This window comes from Alligator mississippiensis, chromosome 11 (genome assembly GCF_030867095.1).
Source record: "Alligator mississippiensis isolate rAllMis1 chromosome 11, rAllMis1, whole genome shotgun sequence".
NCBI classification, from domain to species: Eukaryota; Metazoa; Chordata; order Crocodylia; family Alligatoridae; genus Alligator; species Alligator mississippiensis.
Genome location: NC_081834.1, coordinates 5200899 through 5223558, shown reverse-complemented (window position 1 = coordinate 5223558; position 22660 = coordinate 5200899). Strand labels below are relative to the sequence as shown.

The window sequence follows — 22660 nt, the reverse complement described above, 5'->3', positions numbered from 1 at the left end:
AAATCACTGGTGGAGGCTGAACTAGGCCACTTGAGGTCAGTGGAATTTAAATTCATCTCTTCATTTAAAATGAAGAGTTGAAACCTTAAGAGTTAGTCAGCTGCAGCCTATTTGTAACAAAATCCTCAAGTTACTATGAAGGTCACGGGGAACTATTTTAGAAGATTTAGATTTACTAGAAAGTAGCAGAACAAATCGAGAGGCACTCACCTTGGGGTTCGGAAAGTGAGTGCTATTTGGTTGCACTTGGATCCTATTAGCTTTCTGTACTTTCAAGGAACCAGCTGCTCAAAGCATCTAATGCTCACAATGAACGACCAGGCCTCCAGCAGGTAAAATTTACCGGAAAATAGTACAGGGAATTTCAAGTGTGCGCGTTGAGAGCAAGCTTTCAGTTTTCCTTTTCAACCATAACCTTTAATCACAGTTTATAAAATAATATAGTAGCTGTGTAGAAGAATAGAATCTCTTACTCCCATGGAGCAGGGAAGGAGGCAGGGGCGTCTTTCCTCATATTCCTAGTAGGCAACCAGTTCTGACCTCAGGTCAAATTATAGCAGCCCTGAAGTTGTTCTAACTTGTGCTGCCAGGAATAATTCCCAGTGGCTGTGGCACCACCCAGAGATCATCAGAGCATCCTGGCCACACTCTTCTCCAAGTACTCCTAGGAAGGCTGACAGGTAAGAGCTTGCTGAGCCTGCTTTATATGTTAGAGGGAATCCCCTTTGCAAAGGGAATCCCCAGATGCCTTTTTGGGAGCTGAGAATGTGTGCTATATTCTTTCTTTGCAAGCAAAAACCAAATTAAAGTGCAGCAGCATTTTTAATCAGAAGCTTAAATTCAGGATGAGTGTCTGCCCTTCGGAGGAATGAGTAGGTCTCTAAATTGTAGATCTTTACAGACATCAGCCTGTAAATTACAACCAATCGTACAAATTGATCTCATCTATTCATTTACCTGGTGAGTATTTAAACACATATTAGCATCAGAAGCTCCAGCAATGGAATTCTTTCAACTTTTCAGATCATTAAAGAAGATAATCTAGAGGCTTCTTTCTTTCCCAGACACTGGCCTATCCAATGGGTTTTTTTTCCTTAACAAATAAATGAAACAAGTTAATAATTAACCTCCTGCTTTTCGACCAGAAATCCTGACCTTTCACTACTGAGGCTGTCAAAATGCATGAACAAAGCTGAAAATGCCATGGGCTGTGTGAGTACCACCAGTGATACCAGGATACAGTTATTAGGGCTGTGTGAAACGGCACCGTTCCGTTTCACCTTGAGTTTTGACGGAACAGTGTTTCATCTCGAATTTCATTTTGTTGAAACAGCTGTTCCGTTCTGTTCCGCCAAAACAGAAAGGCTGTTTCGAGTTTCCGCCTTTGTTTTGTTCCGATTTTGCTGTTTCAACCTCAAAATTGTTCAAAACAGTGTCGGAACGAAATGGCCGGCGAAATTTTGCACACCCCTAACAGTTATATCGTGTGACATTGCAGATCCAGATTATGTACGTCACAAATGGAAACATTCAACTCATGGAAGCTCAGATCAGGTCTCAGCATTCCCCAAGCCTGGGAGGCATTCTCTTTTTGGGGTGGGGGCCCAGCTAGAGCCTCCATAAAATACCATACAGCTTAGATACACAACTACAATGATGAAGACGCTCCTTCCAAAAGAATCTTTCTACTCCCATGTTGCTGTTGTTACCAATTTGAATATCTTCTAGAGCTAACTGCATCTCCTTTCCCCCCACCCTACCTCCTATTCCATCAGTCCTTGTCCTATAGCCCTGTTAGGAATTCTAGCTCTGCTTCTCAGTTAATGTAGGTAATGTTTTGCTCACAGTCCTCTGATCTCTGCTTTACAAAATAATATAAAACTCAGATGTAATTGGTGGACCCAAAAGGCTGATTTCCAGGACTACTCAGCAGCTGCAGGATCCTGACATCTCTGTCATTCCTTGAATCAGACCACACGTCTCTAAAGAAAGGTGAGTGCACAACTGCAGCAGTACACTAGTCCCATAGCTGTGCCAGGGTCAGGGAATGGGGCATGAGCATATGTGCAACAAGGCACTCACATAGCCTTTTAGCAGTGGAGTCACCCAGTCTGCCTGCACAGTCACCAAAACATCCTGTTGTCATCTTGCATATTCAGTTGCAGTCATTGTTTAGTTCCTAAATCCAGGGCAGGAAAAATATAGTTTGTGGGCTGGAGCTGGCCTGCCGGACACTTCCTTCTGGCCTGCGGCGCCCACCAACAAATTGTACCTGCCCAGCCCTTCCACCGACGAGGGTGGGAGCGAGATGCCCACATATGCACACGCCCCCAACATACCTTATTGTGTCTCGCTCCCCCCCTTGTGGCCTGGCCAGCACACAGCTTCTTTCTCCCCCGCTATTGATGCAGCCACCAGGGACCTGCTCCCCAACCAGCATTCCCAACATACCCTATACCCCCCCCACATCCCATCCTACACATGCACCCGATCACACCTTACCATATGCGCGCACACACCCCACCATACAGATGCCCACACCCCATCAGACACACACACACGCCCCCGCCCACACCCCATCAGACACACACACACCCCCGACACACGCCCACGCCCCAGAGACACACCCACACCCCAGACACACACACACACACCCCTGCCCACACCCCATCAGACACGCCCCCATCAGACACATACACACACGCCCATCAGACGCACACATCCACCCCCCCACACCCCAGACACCCACACCCCATCAGACACACACACGCCCACATCCACACCCCATCAGACAAACACACACATGTCCATGCCCCATCAGACACACAATATACACTAGGAATTTATTTTTGAGTTATTATGCAATCACTTCTATATACAGAATACAAACACAAATCATGACAAAAATATGTATTTATAAAATTAAAATATATTATAGTAGGTGTTTTTAATTTTAGTATATCATTTAGTTCATCAGAGCTGAAATGTGATCAGTTTTGTTTGCTTTTATTGCCTTTTATGGCTTTTATTTCCCTTTACCATGTTTTAGTAAATAGGCTAAAGAAGAAAAATGTTGCATCTGGCATAATCTTTCTCCCCCCCCGACCAAAGTTATCTGCACAGATATACATATAGCTATAGATAACATTGTTCTTGTACTAGCCAACTGCCTGTCAAGAATGATGAGGGGCAGGCAGGGACGGAGTGCCGACATCCACCACTCTGCGCTGCTGCCGCTCTGCTTCTGGTCCTGTGTGCCCCCAACCCTCAGCACTGTGTGCCCCTCCTGCACTGGTACTGCGGTGGGGGTAAACTTGCACGTGGCAGCTGCAGCCACCACTCGCCACCCTGCACTGCCACCATTGTGCATCCAGCCATGTGCAACCCCCTCCCTTCCCCTGCAGCTCCCCTCCTGCCCGACCTTTCTCAGGGTCCACCAGCAGTGGCAGGGTGTTGCCACTGTGCCCCCATTCTTCTTCCTACTTCCCTACCCCACTCCTCTCCACCGCCTCCCCCTGCCTGCCAGCTTTTGTTGGGGCCCAGCAGCAGCAAGGCCGGAGCTGGGAGGATAAGGCCAGTGCTGCGCCACCAGCACCCTGCGCTGCCGCCTCCAAGGAGCATGGCCAGTGCGGGGGGACCCACTCTGGGCCCTCAGTCATGAATGACAGGGGGGCGGGCAGGGATGGAGCACTGCCACCCAGCCCCCTGTGGTGCTGCTGTTCCACCTCCAGTCCCGTGTGCCCCTCCCCCCCCCCCAAATACCCAGTAGCATTAGGGACAGACAACCTTAGGCTTTTATAATATTACAATTAATACTGATGATGGTAATAAATATCTTCTATTGATGCAGAGACTATCAGCTGTTTATACATTTAAGATGATTTATTAATTATACAAAAGAAGTCTCTACTTTGGGGCAGAGCCAGGTGAGCTGTACTGGTGCACTTGCTTTTTGATTCTTGCTCCAACCAAAGTTTAAAACGAACTGCCTGGCAATGGGCAGCAGTATTTCTAATCAGGCAGTGCTTAGCGAGTCAATTGACTTCATGGCTCTTTGTCATCTATCTGATGCCTTCTAAACTCTTTGTTCCACATGTGTTAACAACTTTCTCTTCTTTTTAATGGTCTTGATGGCCACCAATTAAGCTAACCTTTGTTCTGCAATTCTGCTGCTGTCCACTGCTCCTGGTAATGAAGCTCCTGTTGCACAGCCCTGCAGATCGCTTTTAACCCATTCCAATAAAGTTATATTTGTTTTTGCTTCAACTTTAAAATGAATAATACAGACCTAGGCTGTATTTTATAAATATAATGGTTTTATAAAAATAATTTTTATTTTTATAAAAATAAATTAAATTTTAACAGGGGAAAAATATATACTGTTTTATGTGTGACAATGCACCTCATAATCTGCAGCTCCCTTTTCAAAATCTAGATCTGCCCATGTCTATACCATCCGAGTGAAACCCCTCTAGTCAGGAGTAGCATGCATGTGTCGAAACTTGAAGATCGAAACCTGAAGATCCTTAAGGCCGTGATCCAGCAAATCTCTTCTCTTGTTTGATACATGAACACTTCCACTTAAGTCAACAGAACTACTCTAAAGCATGCAGCACCTCTATCTGATAAGCTAAGCAGGTTATGATTCAGAGACCCTCAGTGTTCATAAGAAATAAACAAGGAAGGGGTATCTAAATCCCCTGGATGTCATGTTTGCTTACCTATAACACACTTTTTTCCCCAAAAAACAGCAGTTGGAAATTTCAGTGTGCACTATATGCAAGAAATATAGTAAGAACAGTTTTTGCCATTGTAGGGAAAAGTGAAACTAAAATCTCCGCAAGGCTCACAGGGAGCAGAACAACGAGCGGGCTTGGCTCTATAGCTGTTGCTACGCAATTCCTTACTACAAGGAAAGATAGATTTTCCTTCGTTCTGCCTTTCACAAACAAGGTACGTATTATATTCCAAGGTATGTTGTCTGTGAGCAGATATGGTCATTGAAATCCTCGCTCAGCACCTCCAAGAGCACAGCAACCTTCCACCACCATACTTTCGAAAGCATAACTTTGATGCCAGCCCAGGCAAGCCTCCCTGAACACCTGAAGCACTGAGCTATTCTTTGAAGGCCCAGTTTATTCCTGGTCCACCCCGAGCCCACATCAGTATGTCCAAGAGCCTACAGGACCCCAACACAATGCAGTGAGACAGCAAGGCCCGATACTCCAGCATGCGCTGTTATTGCTAAGGATCTCCAGCCTTTGTCACTCTGACGGGAAACAAATAGAAAAAGGGTTGTTTTTTTTTTAATAGATTATCTAAATTATACATGAATATTCACTTCAGTGTGTAACTCATTACCAGCTCACCTCCTTAAACCAAAGCAGCCGAACATGGAAATAATTGGTTGCTTTCATAAAAGAGGTGACTGTTTTAACACTAAAATAATTGCTTATAATTGTGCTGAATTATTCCAATAATATATTACAATTATTGTGAAACCTTTATTAATTATACAACTGCAATCCTATTAACAAGGCTTCCATCATTTTTTCTCTCCCTCCAGTTAACTTGGTAGGTTAGAATAACATCTCTCTTTGAATGTAATGAGTAGGTTCAGTTCACTGGCTCACCAGCTGTGCGGTTATGCAGGGCAGCCCCCCCGTCAGCCCCAGCCTCCCACTCTCTAAATTCATACGGCCTGAGAATGCTGCTAAGTCCCTGGAGTGTGTGTGCCTTGCTTTGCTCAACAGTGCCTCAGTGACGAGCAGTAAAGGTCTTTGCAACCCAACCTCCTCCTCGTGTACCCGCATATCCCAGAACCCTAGAGCCAAATTCAGCCAGGCACTTGAATCTACGCCCAACTAAGCACGTAAGTAGTCAGACCGGGTCTTAAGATCATTGCAATATTCTGGAAGGAAGAACTCAGGGGAGTTCCCTTCAGTGCTGGACCCCTCAGGCTTTTATACACATGCTCTGGGAGTGCGTGTGTGTGTTGGGGGGAGGCTTTAATTAGAGCAGCTCCGAGAGCCACTCTAATTGAAGTGTCTTATGTATCAGTGTCTCCGCACTTCAAAATGATGGCGGGGCACTTCATATAAATGATGGCGGGGCACTTGTCGAATGAGCTTTAGATAAAGCACTTCCACTGCCATTTTGAAGTGCAGGGACATTGATACACAAGATGCTGGAGGCTGCTGGAGCACGGTAATTACCACGCTCCAGCAGTCTCAATTAATCGAGTCTGCTCTGACATGCGGTAATTACAGCGTGTCAGAGCAGTCTCACTGCTCGTGTATAGGCCCCTGAGGAGTCTGGGCACCTGCATCTAAATCTGCAAAAGCACTGAAAGAGAGCAGCCTCGGTGAGAAGCTGCTGTTGGGAGGAGACAATGATTTGCAGTTGGCTGGGACTTAGATCCAGCATGGATACCAGGCACATTGTAGCCACACTCAGGAGGAAGTTCTTTCCCAGCTTCTCTGATGGCAAAGATGCAAATCACTATTTGGAAAGGAGAAGCATAGAGGGATCTGAGTTTTGATTTTTTTGTCTCCTAAAAGCATCTGGGATTTGACCACATGGACTAGCTTTTTCCTAGTACACAGATTACATCACGAAGGGGCCCAGTTAGTTCAGCCCAAAGTTAACTCCTAAACTCTCTCACCCTTCTTTTCATCAAAAGCAGCTATTATTCTTCTGCTGGCCTCAGAAGGTGAGCCTGGCAGCTTGCGCTAAACACAATGAGGATTGTAGCCCCTCTGATAAGGCCATGTTATAGAAGCTGCAAGGCGGAGGACTATCCCAAACCCCTAGGCAGGGTGTGAAAAATCTAATAGGCAGATTTTAATACCTAACCAGCAAGCAAAAGGATTTGGGGAGCTGCATGGAAGAAGAAAGAGTAAAACCAGCCTAGCTTAATCCAGCCAAGGAAGTTGTTTAAAAATATACAAGGAAAACCTGATGTGCTGCTGCCCACAAGAAAAAGCAGCTTGTGTTTACATTTTCACTTCCCTGGACACAGACTACTCTGCGTAGGCTGGGCTCGGGCATACATGCTGGCACGGAGACCGGTTCACACGCAAACTGGGTGCAGAAGCCTATCTGCGTGGGCCCAACATCCAGCAGAGGAAGAATGTAAACACAAGCTGTTCACCTTGGTGCGATTACTCAGATTCGGCAGCAGCTGGAAGGGGTGGGGTGTTGTAGAGGTTTTTAAGTACTCTTCAAGAAAGCGCAGATTGTCAGGACTGAAGCGGACAGAAATCAATTCTGGTCTTTAATTGGTACAGGAAGCAATTTTGTTTCTGGTGGATGATAAATACGGCCTTGTAAAGGTCTCCCAAGGTTCTTTAGACAGTGCTTTGCTTAGCAGGGCTTTGTGCGAGCATTTGCTTCTATTTTAATCTACATGCACTTACAGTCATTTGCATGATGCAATTCTCACTTTGAATTATCAGCTCAACATTGGACTTGGTTTCACTGAGGACTAACAGAGCTACAAGGTCCACACACTTCGGAAAGGAAGCTACAAATCGGTCCCAGCTTCACTCAAACCTGGGCCCACATCTGACAGATTTCAGGAACTGTAGGGAATCTTGATTTACTGCTGATGGACTGACCTTTTGTGATGAAAGCCAAACCCAGGCCAAGTTTCAGGAAATCTCAGACTCTGGAAAAATCTGACACAGATTTTTCTTAACTGGTGCTTAGATACGACAGTTGACAAAGCAATATCTAGCTAAAATTTGAAAAATAGACCAAACCCCATGGACTAAATAGCTAAGAGAAAGGGATTATCAGGAACATGTCCTCTGCAGCAACCTACAGAAATCAATATTTGCTCCTAAATCATGTAAAATATGCTAAGCTTCAGACCTCTAGAAAATCTCTTCATCCATATTTCTATCGGACGAGAGGGTGGAGGAGTGAATGGAATCAGAGCGGGATGGGGACAGGGAGGCCAGAACAAAAGAAGAAGAAAAGTATCCAGTGGTCACTCAGATTGGCCACAAATCCTTGTTCTTCAGGGAGGCTAGTGCACCACAGAAGTCAGAGCTTGTTAAATACATTTTGCGAAAATGGGTGTCTACCAACAACAAAATGTTTTGTTAAAAAAATCATCAAAATTTGTGAAAATGTTCACTTTTGAGAATTTTTAAGAATTTTTGTTTTGAAATCATGGGGGAGTCCCCATTTTCTTGTTTCGAGTTTTCCCTTCCTCTTTTACCTTGTACAATTGTGAAAGGAGTGGGCAAAGGGTTCTAATATAGACAGACCGTGGGAAGAAGAACCCTTTTTTCCCTTCTCCAAACAGAAAACAATGGGAAAAAAGGAAGAGAAAACAATCAAAACTTTATACACGGTGAAAGTTTTACAAGAAAACAAAGATGTAATTGCTTTAAAATGTCTTTTAGAATTTTCTCATTGAAAGGTGAGGCAACATGAAAAGTTGCATACAAAATTAAGGCTCTCTCTTTTCCATAAAGAAAAAAAACACAATTTCTTCTTAGCTCTACCCAGAACACACAGAGCTTGGAGAGGATCGGATACACAGAACTTTTATGGACTCTCAAGACACCAGTACATTAGTGCCTCATAACAGAAGGCCTTCTCTGGGCCGATTTCCCTGTGGCCCGCCCGCCTGTTTCTGGGCTAACTGCCTGCCTTCTCTCCCACCATGCCTTGATGATAATTAATTAATTGTTGTTATGGAGCAGGAGGCTGCCCATTTCTTCCCCAGTGCCAGAGGATGCTATCTGTGGCTCTGTACCTCCCCTACACCGCAGCCCATGCCTCGCAGATGGCATCCTCTGTTGTCAACATCACCAGCCCCACTCTGGGCCCCAGAATCCTACTATTTGAACCCCACCTGGATTCCTCCGCTCAGGCGGCCTACTCCGCCTTCATTCCAGGCTGCATAGCTCCCTGAGCTGCTCCCCCGTACAGGTGTGGTCCCCCCAGGACCTTTGGCTACACTGGCCCTGGCCTCACCTCCAGGCCAGTCAGAACATCAGGCCCTCAGCTCTGGGCGTCCCTCACGGCCCTTTGACCCTTCCAGTCCTGGCCCCAGCATTGACCAGTCAGGGGATTTCAAGACAGGATCCCGAGTCTACGGCCCCACTCGCACTCCGGGGTCCACCTCCCGGACCCTACAAGGGGGTAACCCGCCCAGTTGTGGGAGCTGGGCTTATTAAGGTGCCCTGACCCACCTTTCACCGGGATGGTAACTGGCCTGGCATTTCCTGGGGACTCCCGCACCATTGAGAGCCCCACAAGGCCACCCACTCCCGGCAGGGTGAAGTTTTAAGTCATGCCCAGGACCAAGAGCCTCCTAACCGTCCCCTACAGCCCCTCCCTTACCTCCACGTTGTTATGGAGCCTCACAACCAAGCGATGTTGCTGCCTCCCCAGCCAGCAGCAAAATGCCCTATTTATATGGGTGGCCAGAGCTCTGAAATGTCCGCTGCAATTAAGCACCTGCTGGCTGCTTGGCCCCAGGTCTTAAAGTGGCAGGAACCAACAGTGCCGTGCCACATGCCTCTAATACAGCTCTTCTGATTTTAAGGAAAATATCAAGACCACTGGCCCCCAAGGTAAAGGGTTAAACAATGGCAATGTAGTATGTCCCGGACCTTACTCTCATCAATGAGGACGTGCAAGTTTCACATCCGACAGAGCACAGCATATACCACAACTGGATACACTCTCATTCAACCCCTACTGGACTAGACAGAGGCACTGCTGCCTTCATAAGAAATTAGTCCTTATAAACATGCAACTCTAAATCCTTTGGGCAGTGACTTTGTTTTCCTTGTACTGTATTGGGTCTACCTAATAAATCCCACCTATCCACTTATCTTTATTCTGTTTTGCCTTCTCACAGAGCAGAAACAATGTGCAATCACTTGAACGTGAACACAATTGAACCAGACAACAATAAATGGCCTGAATATTCAAGAACAGATTTCATAATGCAAGTCTGTGCAATGCAACAGTTTTCTGTAATACTGATTTTAATACCTAATATTGTTATAAACCTTCACAGTGTGAGAACAAGTGGTTTCCAGGGGAAGTGGTAGGCTAAGAGACAAAGAAGCTACCAGGCTTTTCTCCTGCAATATAAAACTGCCACATCTGGAGAGGTCACACCCTGTTCTGAGGTCATGGGACTAGTTGGGTAAGTAAGGGGCACAGGATTGGGTCCAAGACAGACAGAGACTCAGAAGGAGGAGGCCCACTGGCATCTACAATTCCCTGCACCTTGGGCATGAAACAAGTACTGAATACTACTCCTCTGAGGAACTGTTTTATGGTCTCTCTGCACGGGGACAATTGGTTAGAAAAGAAGTGGGACAGTAAAGAAAAAGTTCTTCAGTGCATCGGGCCATGCAGTCACTGTGTTAACTGTGTAGCTCGGTCTCAACGCTTGTGACCAACTTTACATTATGTGGTCGTTTACAAAGGTAAAATGTCATTCAATAGGTGTTTCAGTGATGTGACCACTGGAGCCCTTCTTCCTCCCACATCCTTCATCAATAATGTTACACACTCTCAGATGAGAATACGTGGAGAGGTGTCTTCTTGCTTGCTAGTTAGTATTGCAGCAGTGCCCAGCAGTACCAGTCACAGCCCAGAACTCCAAAGTGCTGGGAGCTGTACAAATACAGAACAAAAGGACAGGACTGTCCCCCAAGAGCTGACAGTCTCAACATGTCTCAGGGCTTTGCCACACATTCAAATTAAAGCTGGATAGAAACCAACTATAGAGTTGTCAACATTTTAAAGCACTAACTTTGGAGTTGGTTGGCTTTTTTTTAATAGCTGGACAGTCATTGTATGGTATGATAATTACTTTGCATGTGATCTAAACTTATTGTGCGATTAACTTGTTAATTGTGCGATAATTATTTTGCATTGTGGCCAGTCTTACTTTGCATGTGGGGCCAGGCTAAATGTATTGCACAATTAACCAGTTAACTGTGTAATATATGTAATGTGTAGCAGGGTCCTCAGTCACTGCCAGCATTTGCCTGGTCCACTTTGCACCGTCCTTCAATAAAAGTCTTTCAGAGCTAAGCAAACAAGACAAGAATTCCTCTCGGGGGAAGGAAGTGAAGGGAAACATACTGCTTATGATAAGCCAGCAGGTAATGCTTTCCTATGCCTCCTCTCCACCATATTGATGGAAATATCCTGACCTAGAAGGATGTAGCTCTGTACAGCAGGCGGACAGTCTGTGGAAGAACTCTGGCATGGGAGCGACAAAGGCACTGAAAGACAAAGTTGATATAACCACTGTCTTATTAAAGTTTAATTCAGAGCTGAGCATAGGAGTTAAATCCAGTGTTAAACAAAAAACAGGATCAACTCAGAGGTCAGGGACAGAGCTGATTAGGGATTCCCACGCTTTTGCCTTCCCGCCTAACGAGCAAAACAGCTAAGAGGGCTACTTAAAAGTCAGAACCTGCGGAGACCCCTGTAAAGGACTCAAAAGAGAAGGCTGTACTGCTGCAACGGGATCTCTGCACACTAAAGCCAGGTCCTACCGAGACGGTGCAATTGAGCTTTGGCTTGAATCCAGGACAATATATGAAGCATTTCCCTGGGGATGGATGTCTCTTTCAATTGGCTTGGGAAGTCCTAAGTCTGGGCTCTTTGACACTTTAGAGTCTTATGTTAAAATCAAGTGAAGAGAGAACTAACTCATTGAAGAAGACCAAGACCGGATTTCAGCGCTCTGTATAAATAGCCTGCAATAAATCTCATCCATGTGGTGGGCTCTGCTCCCCCTCACAAGGGAACCCTTCTTCACATCAACAAGGCTGAGGGCTGGTAACGTATTACGGGACACAGTGGAAACTCAGGCAGGCAGGCAGCCTACTCACAAGCCTGCTCTGAGATGCCCCGCAGAGGTCAGAGCTACATTCACCTGGATGACATTCCGAATTTTCCTAGGATGAAAAGAAATGTCTAGACTCTTTTATGAGGATGGATTCACTTTCAGGAGCCAATCCAGAGCGAATATAAACAGAGTTCAGTTGAGCTGGGACAATTTACGCAAGTTGAAAATCTGCCCCTCACGGTCTATTTTGTACGTGCGCTCCAGACCCCAGTCACCTGTTGCCCCAGACTAACTGCCCCTTTCCCTTCAAGCAGAGGTCAGAACAGCTTGACTCCAGCAGATAACGTCCCTGAAATCAGCACTGCTTGGAGTTTGCCTCGTATACAGAAATCAGCAGTGGCTCCTTCAGACATCTTTTATCTGCTCCAATTGCCCAAAGCATTTTGCGAACATTTGAGCAAAAATCCAAGCCTGGGAAATGGCACGGGCTCCTGTTAAAGTGCTCCACTTGTCTCCTCTGATTTGTGCTGTGGCTTTCGTAGTTTGTAAAGCAAACCACCTTCCGATTTAGCAAAGCAGCTGCCGTTCTCATTCATCACGAACCTCAGAACCAGAGCATTCCAGCTGCTCCAGGGCTATACCCTTAAATGTGATCTTGCTGAGATGTTATACTTGCCTGTCATTCTGACCTTGGCTATTTTCTGACATGGAGATAAAGATGAAAGAGGGTCTTGCTCAAATGACAGTTTCTTTAAAGAAATCCTGATGGAAATGACACTGTGTATATACACTCGTATTAATGACCAGCATGTCATTAGAGAGGACTGCTATAATCGTGTTCTCCCCCTTTCAAAGGGGATAACATGAAAAAAACAAGGTTTTACTCCAGTAGTAGGAATATGCAAAGAACTCCTTAAAACAGCAGTCTGATCAAGCTTCATATTTGCTTTGTTAACAACCTGAGCAGCAAACAGCTTGAACATCTCCTTTATTTTTTCATTTCTAATCTGATAAATTCAGATTTAAATTCCCTTTTCTTGACACCCAAACTTTGGGGGAAGTCAGCTCTTGCTCTGAACTTCATTTATCACGCCCATCCCCAGCCATAAGGACTGCCTTACATATGGTCACAAACCAGAAAGCTGTGGGAGTGTTAGCTTTCCCCAGGATAAAAAATACTTATCTTGTCAGTCTGGCCCGAGGAGCAGCAGTCCTTGTTTAGAAAAGAAGATCTTACCCTCTTCTAAGGCCTGATCCAAAAGCATGTGGAATTCGATAGACATTTTCCACTGGGCTTTGCTTTAAGATCTGATTGAGCAAAGCACTTAAGCATGAGCTTAACTTTAAGCATGTGAAAAGTCCCGTTGACATCCAGGTGTTTCAAGTTAAGAAAGTGAGCATGTGCTTGGCTGGATTGGAATGTAAGGGCTCACAAATATGGATGGCTATTACTCAGAACTGGAAGAGACCAAGTAACCTCAACATTCAATCACCTCCCTACAAGAACTCCAAAACACTGCATCATGCTGCTGAAAGTTAATTGCTTTGAAATGATTGAACAGGTGAGCAGGAAAGTTCACAGTGAGCACTTGCATCTATAAAACCCAGAACAGGTTGCACAGTCAAAATAAACATGGTTTAATCAGTAAGTTAAAAGGGGGGACAAGAAATCTTATTTTTAATGATTTTTTCTTTTAATGAATGAGAACTCTTTCTTTCAGCATTGTTAAAACCTTGAAAACATTTTATTCAACAGTTTCTTTAGTTAATACCTCATTACTTCTCTTTTTATTGTTGTGGTAATCAAGGCTTAATATATTGCAACTTTATAGTGTGAAATCAAGGCTAGGCCTCCAGGCATCAACAGATGTACAACAGCATGAAGTAAAACACAGGTATAAAAGCATGCAGAGTTGAATATGGCACAGGTTGTTTTTTTGTTGTTTTTTTTTGGGGGGGGGGGTCTTTTCTGTAACTGTTTAGCAGTTCATCTAAAGTTATTTAAACCTTGACAACTGTTGAACTTCAATATTTCTTCTGAACAGTCATGGAAGAGTTGCAGAGAATTGTAAGCTCCTCAAACACTGTCTTTACAGGATAAGTTGGTCAAGGTGAAACTTAAAGAGTCTGAGAAAGATACTTAAATTGCCTGGGAAATTTGAAGACTGGAGATGTAACTATTCCAAATATTTAGCTGCATATATTCCAACGGCTTATGGTGGGGAACTAAAACTAAACATCAAAACCTCACCACAGAGGAAGAAGCCAATAAGGTTTGCGCTCAAGGTTTGTGTCAGGACCTCGATTTGTCCCCACTCCTGACAGGGTGACACTCACCCTGATAGGAAAGGCAGGCTTAAATCCCACCTAAGTCCTGCTGTGGCCACAAGCGGACAATTTCAACATGTTGCCTAGGCCTCACGTTGAGGCTTTCCCAGTTGGTATTTCTCCTAGTGTAGCATGTTGTTTGGGTGCCAAGAGGACCCAGGTCTACAAGGCTCTCAGCCCCACCGGGGTAAGCATTAACAGTAGTGGGAGACACCCAGCATAAAGTTGGTTCTAATCCTAAATCTGGTCTTCAGGTGAGACCGGCCAGGTAGTAGGTAAAGAGTCGATAATCTGTTTTGAACTCAAAAGAGGATGGCAGGAGATCCTACTCCCAGAAAACAGGTTAAAATAGCCTACACTAAACATAAGGGCTGATGTCTTTGCCTCCAAAGTTACCAACACATAACTTATAATAAGAAAGCTTTCTGTTAGCCCTGCCAAAAATTCAAATTAAAGCTGGACAGAAACCAGCTATAAAGCTGTTATACATTTTCAAGCGCTAACTTTGGAGCTGGCTGATTTTTTTAAATAACTGGATTGACATTTTTATGGCATGGTAAAAATGTCTAAAAATAGTCTAAATTTATTACGCAATTAACCAATTGATTGCAAGATAATTGCTTTGCATGTGTGGCCAGTCTTGCTTTGCATGTGGGGCCGATCTAAATTTACCGTGTGATCAACCAGTTAATTGCATAATACATGTTTCAATACTGACAAGTGCAGGGTGCTGCACTTAGGCAGTAGTAACCGGCAGCATACTTATAAGATGGGAAACTCCCTTCTTGAGAGCACGGAGGCAGAAAGGGATCGTGGAGTCATCACTGACTCCAAGATGAACATGGGCCAACAATGCGAGGTCACGGTCAGCAGGGCCAACTGGACCCTATCGTGCATCCACAAGTGCATCTCAAGTAGGGCCAAGGAGGTGATCCTCCCCCTCTACACGACACTGGTCAGGCCCCAGCTGGAGTACTGTGTCCAGTTCTGGGCACCCCACTTCAAGAGGGATGTGGACAACATGGAGGGGGTCCAGAGGAGGCCACCCACATGATCCGGGGACAGCAGGGCAGACCCTACAATGAGAGGCTATGGGACTTGAACCTGTTCAGCCTTCACAAGAGAAGGCTGAGGGGGGACCTTGTGACCATCTATAAACTCACTAGGGGGGACCAGAAGGGTTTGGGGGAGACCTTGTTTCCCCTAGAGCCCCCGGGATAACAAGGAATAATGGCCACAAGTTGTTGGAGAGTAGGTTTAGATTAGACATCCATAGGAACTACTTCACAGTCAGGGCGGCTAGGATCTGGAACCAACTTCCAAGGGAAGTGGTGCTGGCTCCCACCCTGGGGGTCTTTAAGAAGCGGCTCGATGCCTACCTGGCTGGGGTCACTCGAGCCCAGTTTCCCTCCTGCCCAGGCAGGGGGTCAGACTTGAAGATCTACAAGGTCTCTTCCGACACGACTTCTATGATTCTATGTAACATGTAGCAGGGGCCCATGAGATCTTGAGTACTCTATTCACATACACGTGAATCTACATAAAGCCGGCCCCACAGTAAAGATGCGGCAGTCAGTACCCCTACATTATGGGTATCTAATCATTTGAGTGGGAACTCAAAGGTACCAGATGTGATACTAACCACAAAATTCCCTTACGTGCTGTTTGCTACAGAAACTAGTGTGTTCCTAGACTAATGGACACACTAAAAGACATTTAACCTTGACCTCCAAACACTTACTGTCCAGCACGGCACTTAGTATTGGGCATAGCACCACTGACTTCAATAACTGCTGACTTCCATGAGACCATTCACAGTTATAAGCACTGCACTTCGTAGTAGTAAGTGCTTGTTAGATCAGACCTTAAGACAAGAATGCTTGTTGCACTGCACATAACAAATGGTACGAGGGACAATGGACACTATAGTCCAGCGAATACAGTAATTATATTAATAAAATGAAAGCTTAAATTTTGAAGCTAATCCTGGGGTATCATTTATAAAAGTTAACAGGGCATATTTAATTTAGGAATTGGCTAACGCTCCTCTCTCCACAGCTGAAACCTCATAAATGAAATATACTGGATCGCTGCCCAGCACGGAAATAAAAGTTATGAATAATGTTTCTATCTCAATCATTGTCAGGGCTTTAATATTCCTAATTACTTTAAAAAGCTAAATATTCAATATAGGAAAAACCTTTTTTTCTTTTTATCTTCACTTGCAAAATTAGTGCAATTTAATAAGAGTCACTGGATAGTTTGAGTCCACAAGGCCTATCCGTAGGCTGACATCTCATCCTTTCGTCTTCATTATCGCACAGAATGGAACTTTTATTACTTTGTGCGTGCATGCTATTGCAAGGTTTTTCCCTCCCAGCTTTGTTATTTTAACATCTCTTAATTGTTATATATTGCATAAATACTGACCAGCTCTCAGGACAGGCATATTCAGTTTGAGAAATAACTAAACGGCAAAATTAGTTCCTGAGATTCTGGGCAATACTTCACAATGGAAGGAACTATTTTTACCAAGGGCTTTGAGGGGGAAAATAAAAAGACTATAAATAGCTATTCAATATTATACACAGCCTCTCGTTTCCCCAGACTGCTTATCAGGGGATGTGTGGGGTCCCTTCTCCACAAACAGAATAATTCCTATGTCCTCTTGCACCCACCCTCCCTGGAGCAGGGCTGGAGACAGAGCACTGATGACTGACTTGGCCAGCCAGGGTTCCATCCCATTGGCTTCAATCACAGGAGCTGTTTTTACCCCGGGTCCTATTTAACTGCTGCTGCCCTTTGAGCCTGTCAATATTTCTAATGCGTCTTCCTCTATAGTTACCCTTTCTATTATCTTCGTGCTTGGCAAGAATGGGTTTTTTTTCAAGCTACCAATCAATCTAGGGAAGAGGGGGAGGAACAAAAACTAAAATGAAATGTTCACTCGGTAAATGACTTGAAGAATCTTTCCAGATGCAGCTTTATTTGCTTCCCTGCTTCACAAATAGACTTCACTTAACAAGCTTATTTCCATTGTCAGTAATGGATGGAGCCTACATTGCGTAACTCTCCAATGTGTACCCTGGAAATCATGCTAGCAGTTTCATTCTAGCATGAACTAATCGTGCAAAAAAACTTATTTTTACCAATTAAGAAGAGCCTGAGATACTCTCAGTTGGAAAGCCTGTGTGTTTTAGAGCCCGAAAGTGAGAATGAATCTCCTAATGAAAATATCTAAAATACACAGAACTCCCACCCTGCGCCATCACCCTTCCTCTCAGAGAACACAGACTGAGAGTTTTAAATCAGAAGGTAAAATCTCGTTCTCAATTCAAATCAATAGAAAAAAATCCCATTGACTTCAACAGGCTCATGTTTTCATCCGGAATGGTCATCCATCACAGGAAGCATTTTGGCAAGAACTGCAGCCTAGCTAGTAGATGAGGCAAAAAAGTATCACACCAGAGATAGCTTTATACAAACATCTATCATTAATGCTTTACTGATGAGAAAGAAAGAGTTAAAAGCATTCGCCATTGCATTTAATAGAACTTCATAAAAACAAAAGCAACAAAGAACATGGAAAATCATCACCACTCTATTAGCAGAGGTAAGATGATGGCCCAAATTAATTAACTTGCAAATTAACCAGTACACCTTATTTTCCATTTAAATCAGCCATGTTCCTAAGCGACTAATTTCTTTTGTTTGTAAAAGGAACATATGTGTCTTTAATACTTTCTTCTAAGCCTGTACTCACCACTGGAGCAGTCAGCACCTCCCCAGCCTGGCTCACAGTGACAAGTGTCAGGAGATACACATCGTCCGTGCACGCACTCCTCTGTGCAAAGAGCTGTTAAGAAAGCAAATAAAGCAATGTAAAACATATATGGGGAGCAGCAAGCACAGGCTGTCATTGTTCCTGAAAGATCAATATTTTGTTTCAAACAAAGCAAAATCCTACTTGCAGAAAAAATATATTAGGTGACCAAACTAACTGTGTGGGTCCCTTTTGGACATAAGTTCATATCCTCATCTGGTTTTTGTAATGGAAAAAAAAATCTAACACCAGAAATTACTTTGGATAGCAATTTTTCCTCATAATAAAACTTTTACCAAATTGACATTTAGGACGATTATTCTTGGTGAATGCCAGCTTCTTATAATGCACTCAAAGTGGCTACAGCTCATAACCAAAAAAGGAACTGAGTCTTAATAGTGTATTAAGATCCAAAATAGATTTGTAAAAATAGCCAGAGGAAAAGAAATCGTTTTACTACATAATACTGAAGTCACAGCCCTGTCTTTTCAAGGTCATCAAGTTTTCCATAACTAAAAATGCCCCATATCTTATTTGTCCAGAGGTGGATTACTGAGAGTTCAATCTCCCCCAGTCTCCAGCTATGAAAAACTAGCTGCATTTCCTGTCTCACTTGTCAATTGGCTAGAAATCTACTTAAGAGAAGCTCCTTTTCTTCTTCCTTAATAAGAACAGTTCTTTGTTTGAAGACATTTCTTCTCCCATGCCCCTTCGACTGCTGACCTATTTTACAGTACACGTTGGCATTCCCATCACATAGGGAAAATGTAGAAAATGCTTAAAAACAAATTCAGACACTTGAGCCCACTAAGTGGCTTCTGGCTTGGCCTACAGAGTATCAGTGAAAGTCCTGCAAGGCTAGTGACTGTTGGTGCTCAGCTGCACACACCTTACGCTTGTCTATACCAGGATGTCACAGGTAATAGTGTGAGCACTGGTTCACAAGTGTTCTTTACTGCTGCACCATTAAGAGCTGCCTGGAAGTCACAGCTGTTGGGCCTGCTTATCCCAGGGGCTGCTGAAGCTGGCTTAGGAAGGAGCCGCTCCAAGAGGGAGGAATCCAGACACCATAGCAAAACCCTATTTTTGCCTTGTAAAACAAGGTCACAAGGAAAGCATTTTGAGAATATCTTTTTTAAGATGTTGCAGCAGGAACTAGACTAAGACAATCAAACTCGTTTCACTTCAGCCAACAAACAATCACATGAAAACTGATTATTAGGGCTGGTACCAAACCTGAAACCCTTGTACTTTCCTCCCCTTTACCTTTAGTGGGATATCAGGTTACTCATGTACCTGAACACTGATAGTAGGGTGTTCTTATTGGACTGTTTGAAGCACAAGATTTGCTCCCTTCTTGAATCTTTCCTTTTGGTCTGGATGCTCAAGTTAGTGTTCTGAATTTGGACCATCTGAGGCTGAACCCAGAAACCTGTTTCAGGAAACTATACAGATTTAGACCCAGCACCAGTTTGTAAATGGTATTCTCGTTATCCCAAAGATGGGACAAATCTTGTAGTCTTTAGCCTACCGAACGGTTCATCAACTGGACTTCTACATCAGTGGGAGTTCTGACTCGCTGCCAGGACGGCAAGAGCAGTCTGTATCAATGGATTCCTTTCTGGGTTCAGTCTGGCTGGCAAAACTGCAACTGATTCATTACTCAGATCTTGTGTTCCGATAGTACTGCAGGAGATACGAAATACTGACAGCTAATACTCTAAACTCATTGCTTTGTGACTTGACTTTGGGTTGCAGGTATGGGACCAAATCTAGGCTGAGGCATTAGAAAAACAGGATTTGTTCATATAGACATATGAGCCACCACCTATTTTTGCAGACATTTCAGAGCTGTTGGTCAACTCAGATCAGGAACGGCAATGGAGCTGCAAATAAATATAAAGGCACAATATGCTGGGCGATCTGTATGAGGTACTGTAAACAGCCTGTGCTATGCACAGCTCAAGTCTACAACAAGATCCTATTCTTACTAGTGTTATGGTATCGCATTTGGCAGAGCTATGCCTGATTTACAATGGTAAATGTGATCAACGAATTTGGTCCTGAAATTTGGCACACTTTCAATTCTTACATTTCTTTATTTATGTTTAAAACAAGTCAGTCCTCTCCTCTCTATAAAGCTCTGTAGCACTTTTTGTTGTTTCCACAAGGTGATCATAGTTCCTGGCTATGCTGTGAGCCAGAAGGCTGACTGAGTGATTGTTTTTCTCTCTCCACATTACAAGAAGTACTTCAGCCCCTAAGCAGTGTCAAACTGACTGGCATTTCTGGTGTAATACTGGTTTATTAAGATCATAGGAAAGCCAGGCTGGAAGGGACCAGATGAGGTCATCTAGTCCAGCCCGCCGCTCAAGGTAGGAACATCCCTGACTAAACCATTCCAGCCAAGTGTCCATTTAAATTTGGGTGGAAACAGCTATAAAAGTATGTTGCAGATTATTTTATGCCACACAAAGCAGGTTAAAAAAAAGATTTCTCCTGACTGCAAAACAAGAAAAGCCTATTTTCATGTACTTTTTCCCCCATGACAAAAGAATGTTAACAGGCAGAAGTCGTTTTTCCATTTATAACTTTGCCACAAAACAGAAAAATGAAGCACATCACAGTCTTCTTGCAAGACTAGGAAAAATGAAAACACAAAGATCCGGAAAGTCTCATGCCTATTCCTAACCATCAATGTCCCATCTGCAGAATCCACTGACCCTGCGTGCCTTGCTGCACAGCAGTTTACCCAGTGCAGAAGAAAATTACCTCTCTCTGTAACCCCTGCGACAACTTCTGCCTTAATAAACTTGGATGCTCAACTTCATTAAAAGCATTTGGACAGCATGCTGCTGTGATGTAAAAAACATGATGGACAAAGTGTATCAGAGGTACAAGTGCTGGGTGGCTAGTCAGATCATGCCAACTGGGTCCCACCTGGGTCACCAAACTGTTGACTGAAAGACCAACCAACAATTAAAATTATGATTGGGGCAGGTAAGGGCGCAGGCCATCTATCAGACCCTAATAAGACTTGGTTAAATCCCTAAATAAAACCCGCTTCCAAGGGGAGAAAGAGATATTTATTAGTAGGGACAACAACAAAGCAACAATACGAATAACAACAATAGCCAATTAATCAACAACAATAATAACCACAATCAATGTTGTGCTAATTAAAGTTTCAGGATTAGCCAGCGGCCTCCCAGGTCCTCCACTCACCCTGTTCCTCAAGCTGCCTCCAAGGGTGCAAGGCACGCTGCCCTGTAGCTTCACCCACGGAGAAACACTCGGTCCTCACACGGACCCTTCACCCCCCCCCCCCCCCCTCAGGCGCCCCAGCCTCTTGGGCACTCTTATTCAACATTGCACGCCTTCAGCCGGCCCCACTCCCAGATCAGAGATTGGAAGCATTCGTATGGCCTCTCTCTGCTAGGCTAAAGGGGATGCTGTCTGCGGCCGCTCCCACCCTTACCACCCTGCAGGATTTTGGCTCTTTCTGGAGACCTGGCCCACAGATGCCAACAATCCTTTAGCTGGTTCCCAGCTCTTGGGACCTTCCACGTACTGAAGGACCCCAGCACCCAGATGTCTCACACACTCAGTAGTCTCTTCCCTGGCGGTCTCTCTCATGCTCACTCTCAGGTGGGCTACGTGCTGCCAGCCCAACAATGGGCATTGTTCTCACACTGACCAATCACACGCCTGCGCATGCAGTACCTTTCTGTTGCACACGGCACTCTACCTCTGCACACAGCAGCCTGCCTGGCAGTCACTCTCGACCCTCAATTCAACATCAGGAGGAAGACACATTCTTCCATCCAAAACTACTCAGGTGCTGTGTACGCTCACACCCCACGAGCAGGGCAAACGGGCACATCAGTTTGAGAGTTTACTGCGCAACCCAGGGTGGGGAAGAGCCATGCCAAAACTGGGCCCTCTGCTATCAGCACTTACATAGTAACCATAGTGGTACTTGTTTTAAAGCCGTTTCGAATAGATCAAGTACTAAGAGCACTGTAGAAAGCCACACTGTACTCTGCGATCTTTTAATTTGGCGAAATAATATGGCAGGGCTCGATTCTGACCTCACTGGAGCAAATCAATTGAAACCAATGGAATTACACTGGCCTGGACCCCCCTCAGATGACACAGAAAGCCCTTTTCCTAAATGGAAGGTTAATTTGCCAAGAGTCAGTTTATTTGAGGAGGCAACTAATCAGGAACCCTGCTACTGTCTTTGATTTGAATCAGATCTATAATGTCCACGTAAAAGGTCAGGTTATGGCATTTCTCTGAAGTATAACCATTGCAAGTAAAAATTTCAAATTCCCCAATATAATGGGGAAGTCTTGTCTTGCTATAATCTTTAGAGTTTAAATTAATTTTTCTTTCTATTAACATTCCATATAATAGGATGCTGTGGTCCCCAAGGCGTTCTTCATAATATACTTTGTACAATGGTTTGCAAATGATCTTACTAGTTAATGAAACTATAAAAATTACTTGCACAGAAAGGTCAAAAAAAATAAAGATAAGTATATACTTTCTGACACTGTCCAGCTTGACACGCAGCTATAGTCCCCTGGAGTAAAGACAAATCAGGCTAATGCAAGTCATATAATTCTTACCGGCACAATGGCACTAGCATTTCAACCTTTGGA

At 44.3% G+C, this 22660-nt stretch overlaps 1 protein-coding gene across 6 annotated transcripts in view; it reads right to left on the bottom strand.

The window, feature by feature from the left end:
- MEGF11 (multiple EGF like domains 11) overlaps positions 1-22660 on the bottom strand; it is a 392338-nt gene that overhangs the window by 231683 nt on the left and 137995 nt on the right. For all 6 annotated transcript variants that reach the window (XM_059714543.1, XM_059714542.1, XM_059714540.1 and 3 more), the window contains one exon: positions 17934-18026. In XM_059714543.1, the coding sequence (XP_059570526.1) occupies positions 17934-18026 (93 nt within the window). The remainder of the gene's footprint in view (positions 1-17933; positions 18027-22660) is intronic.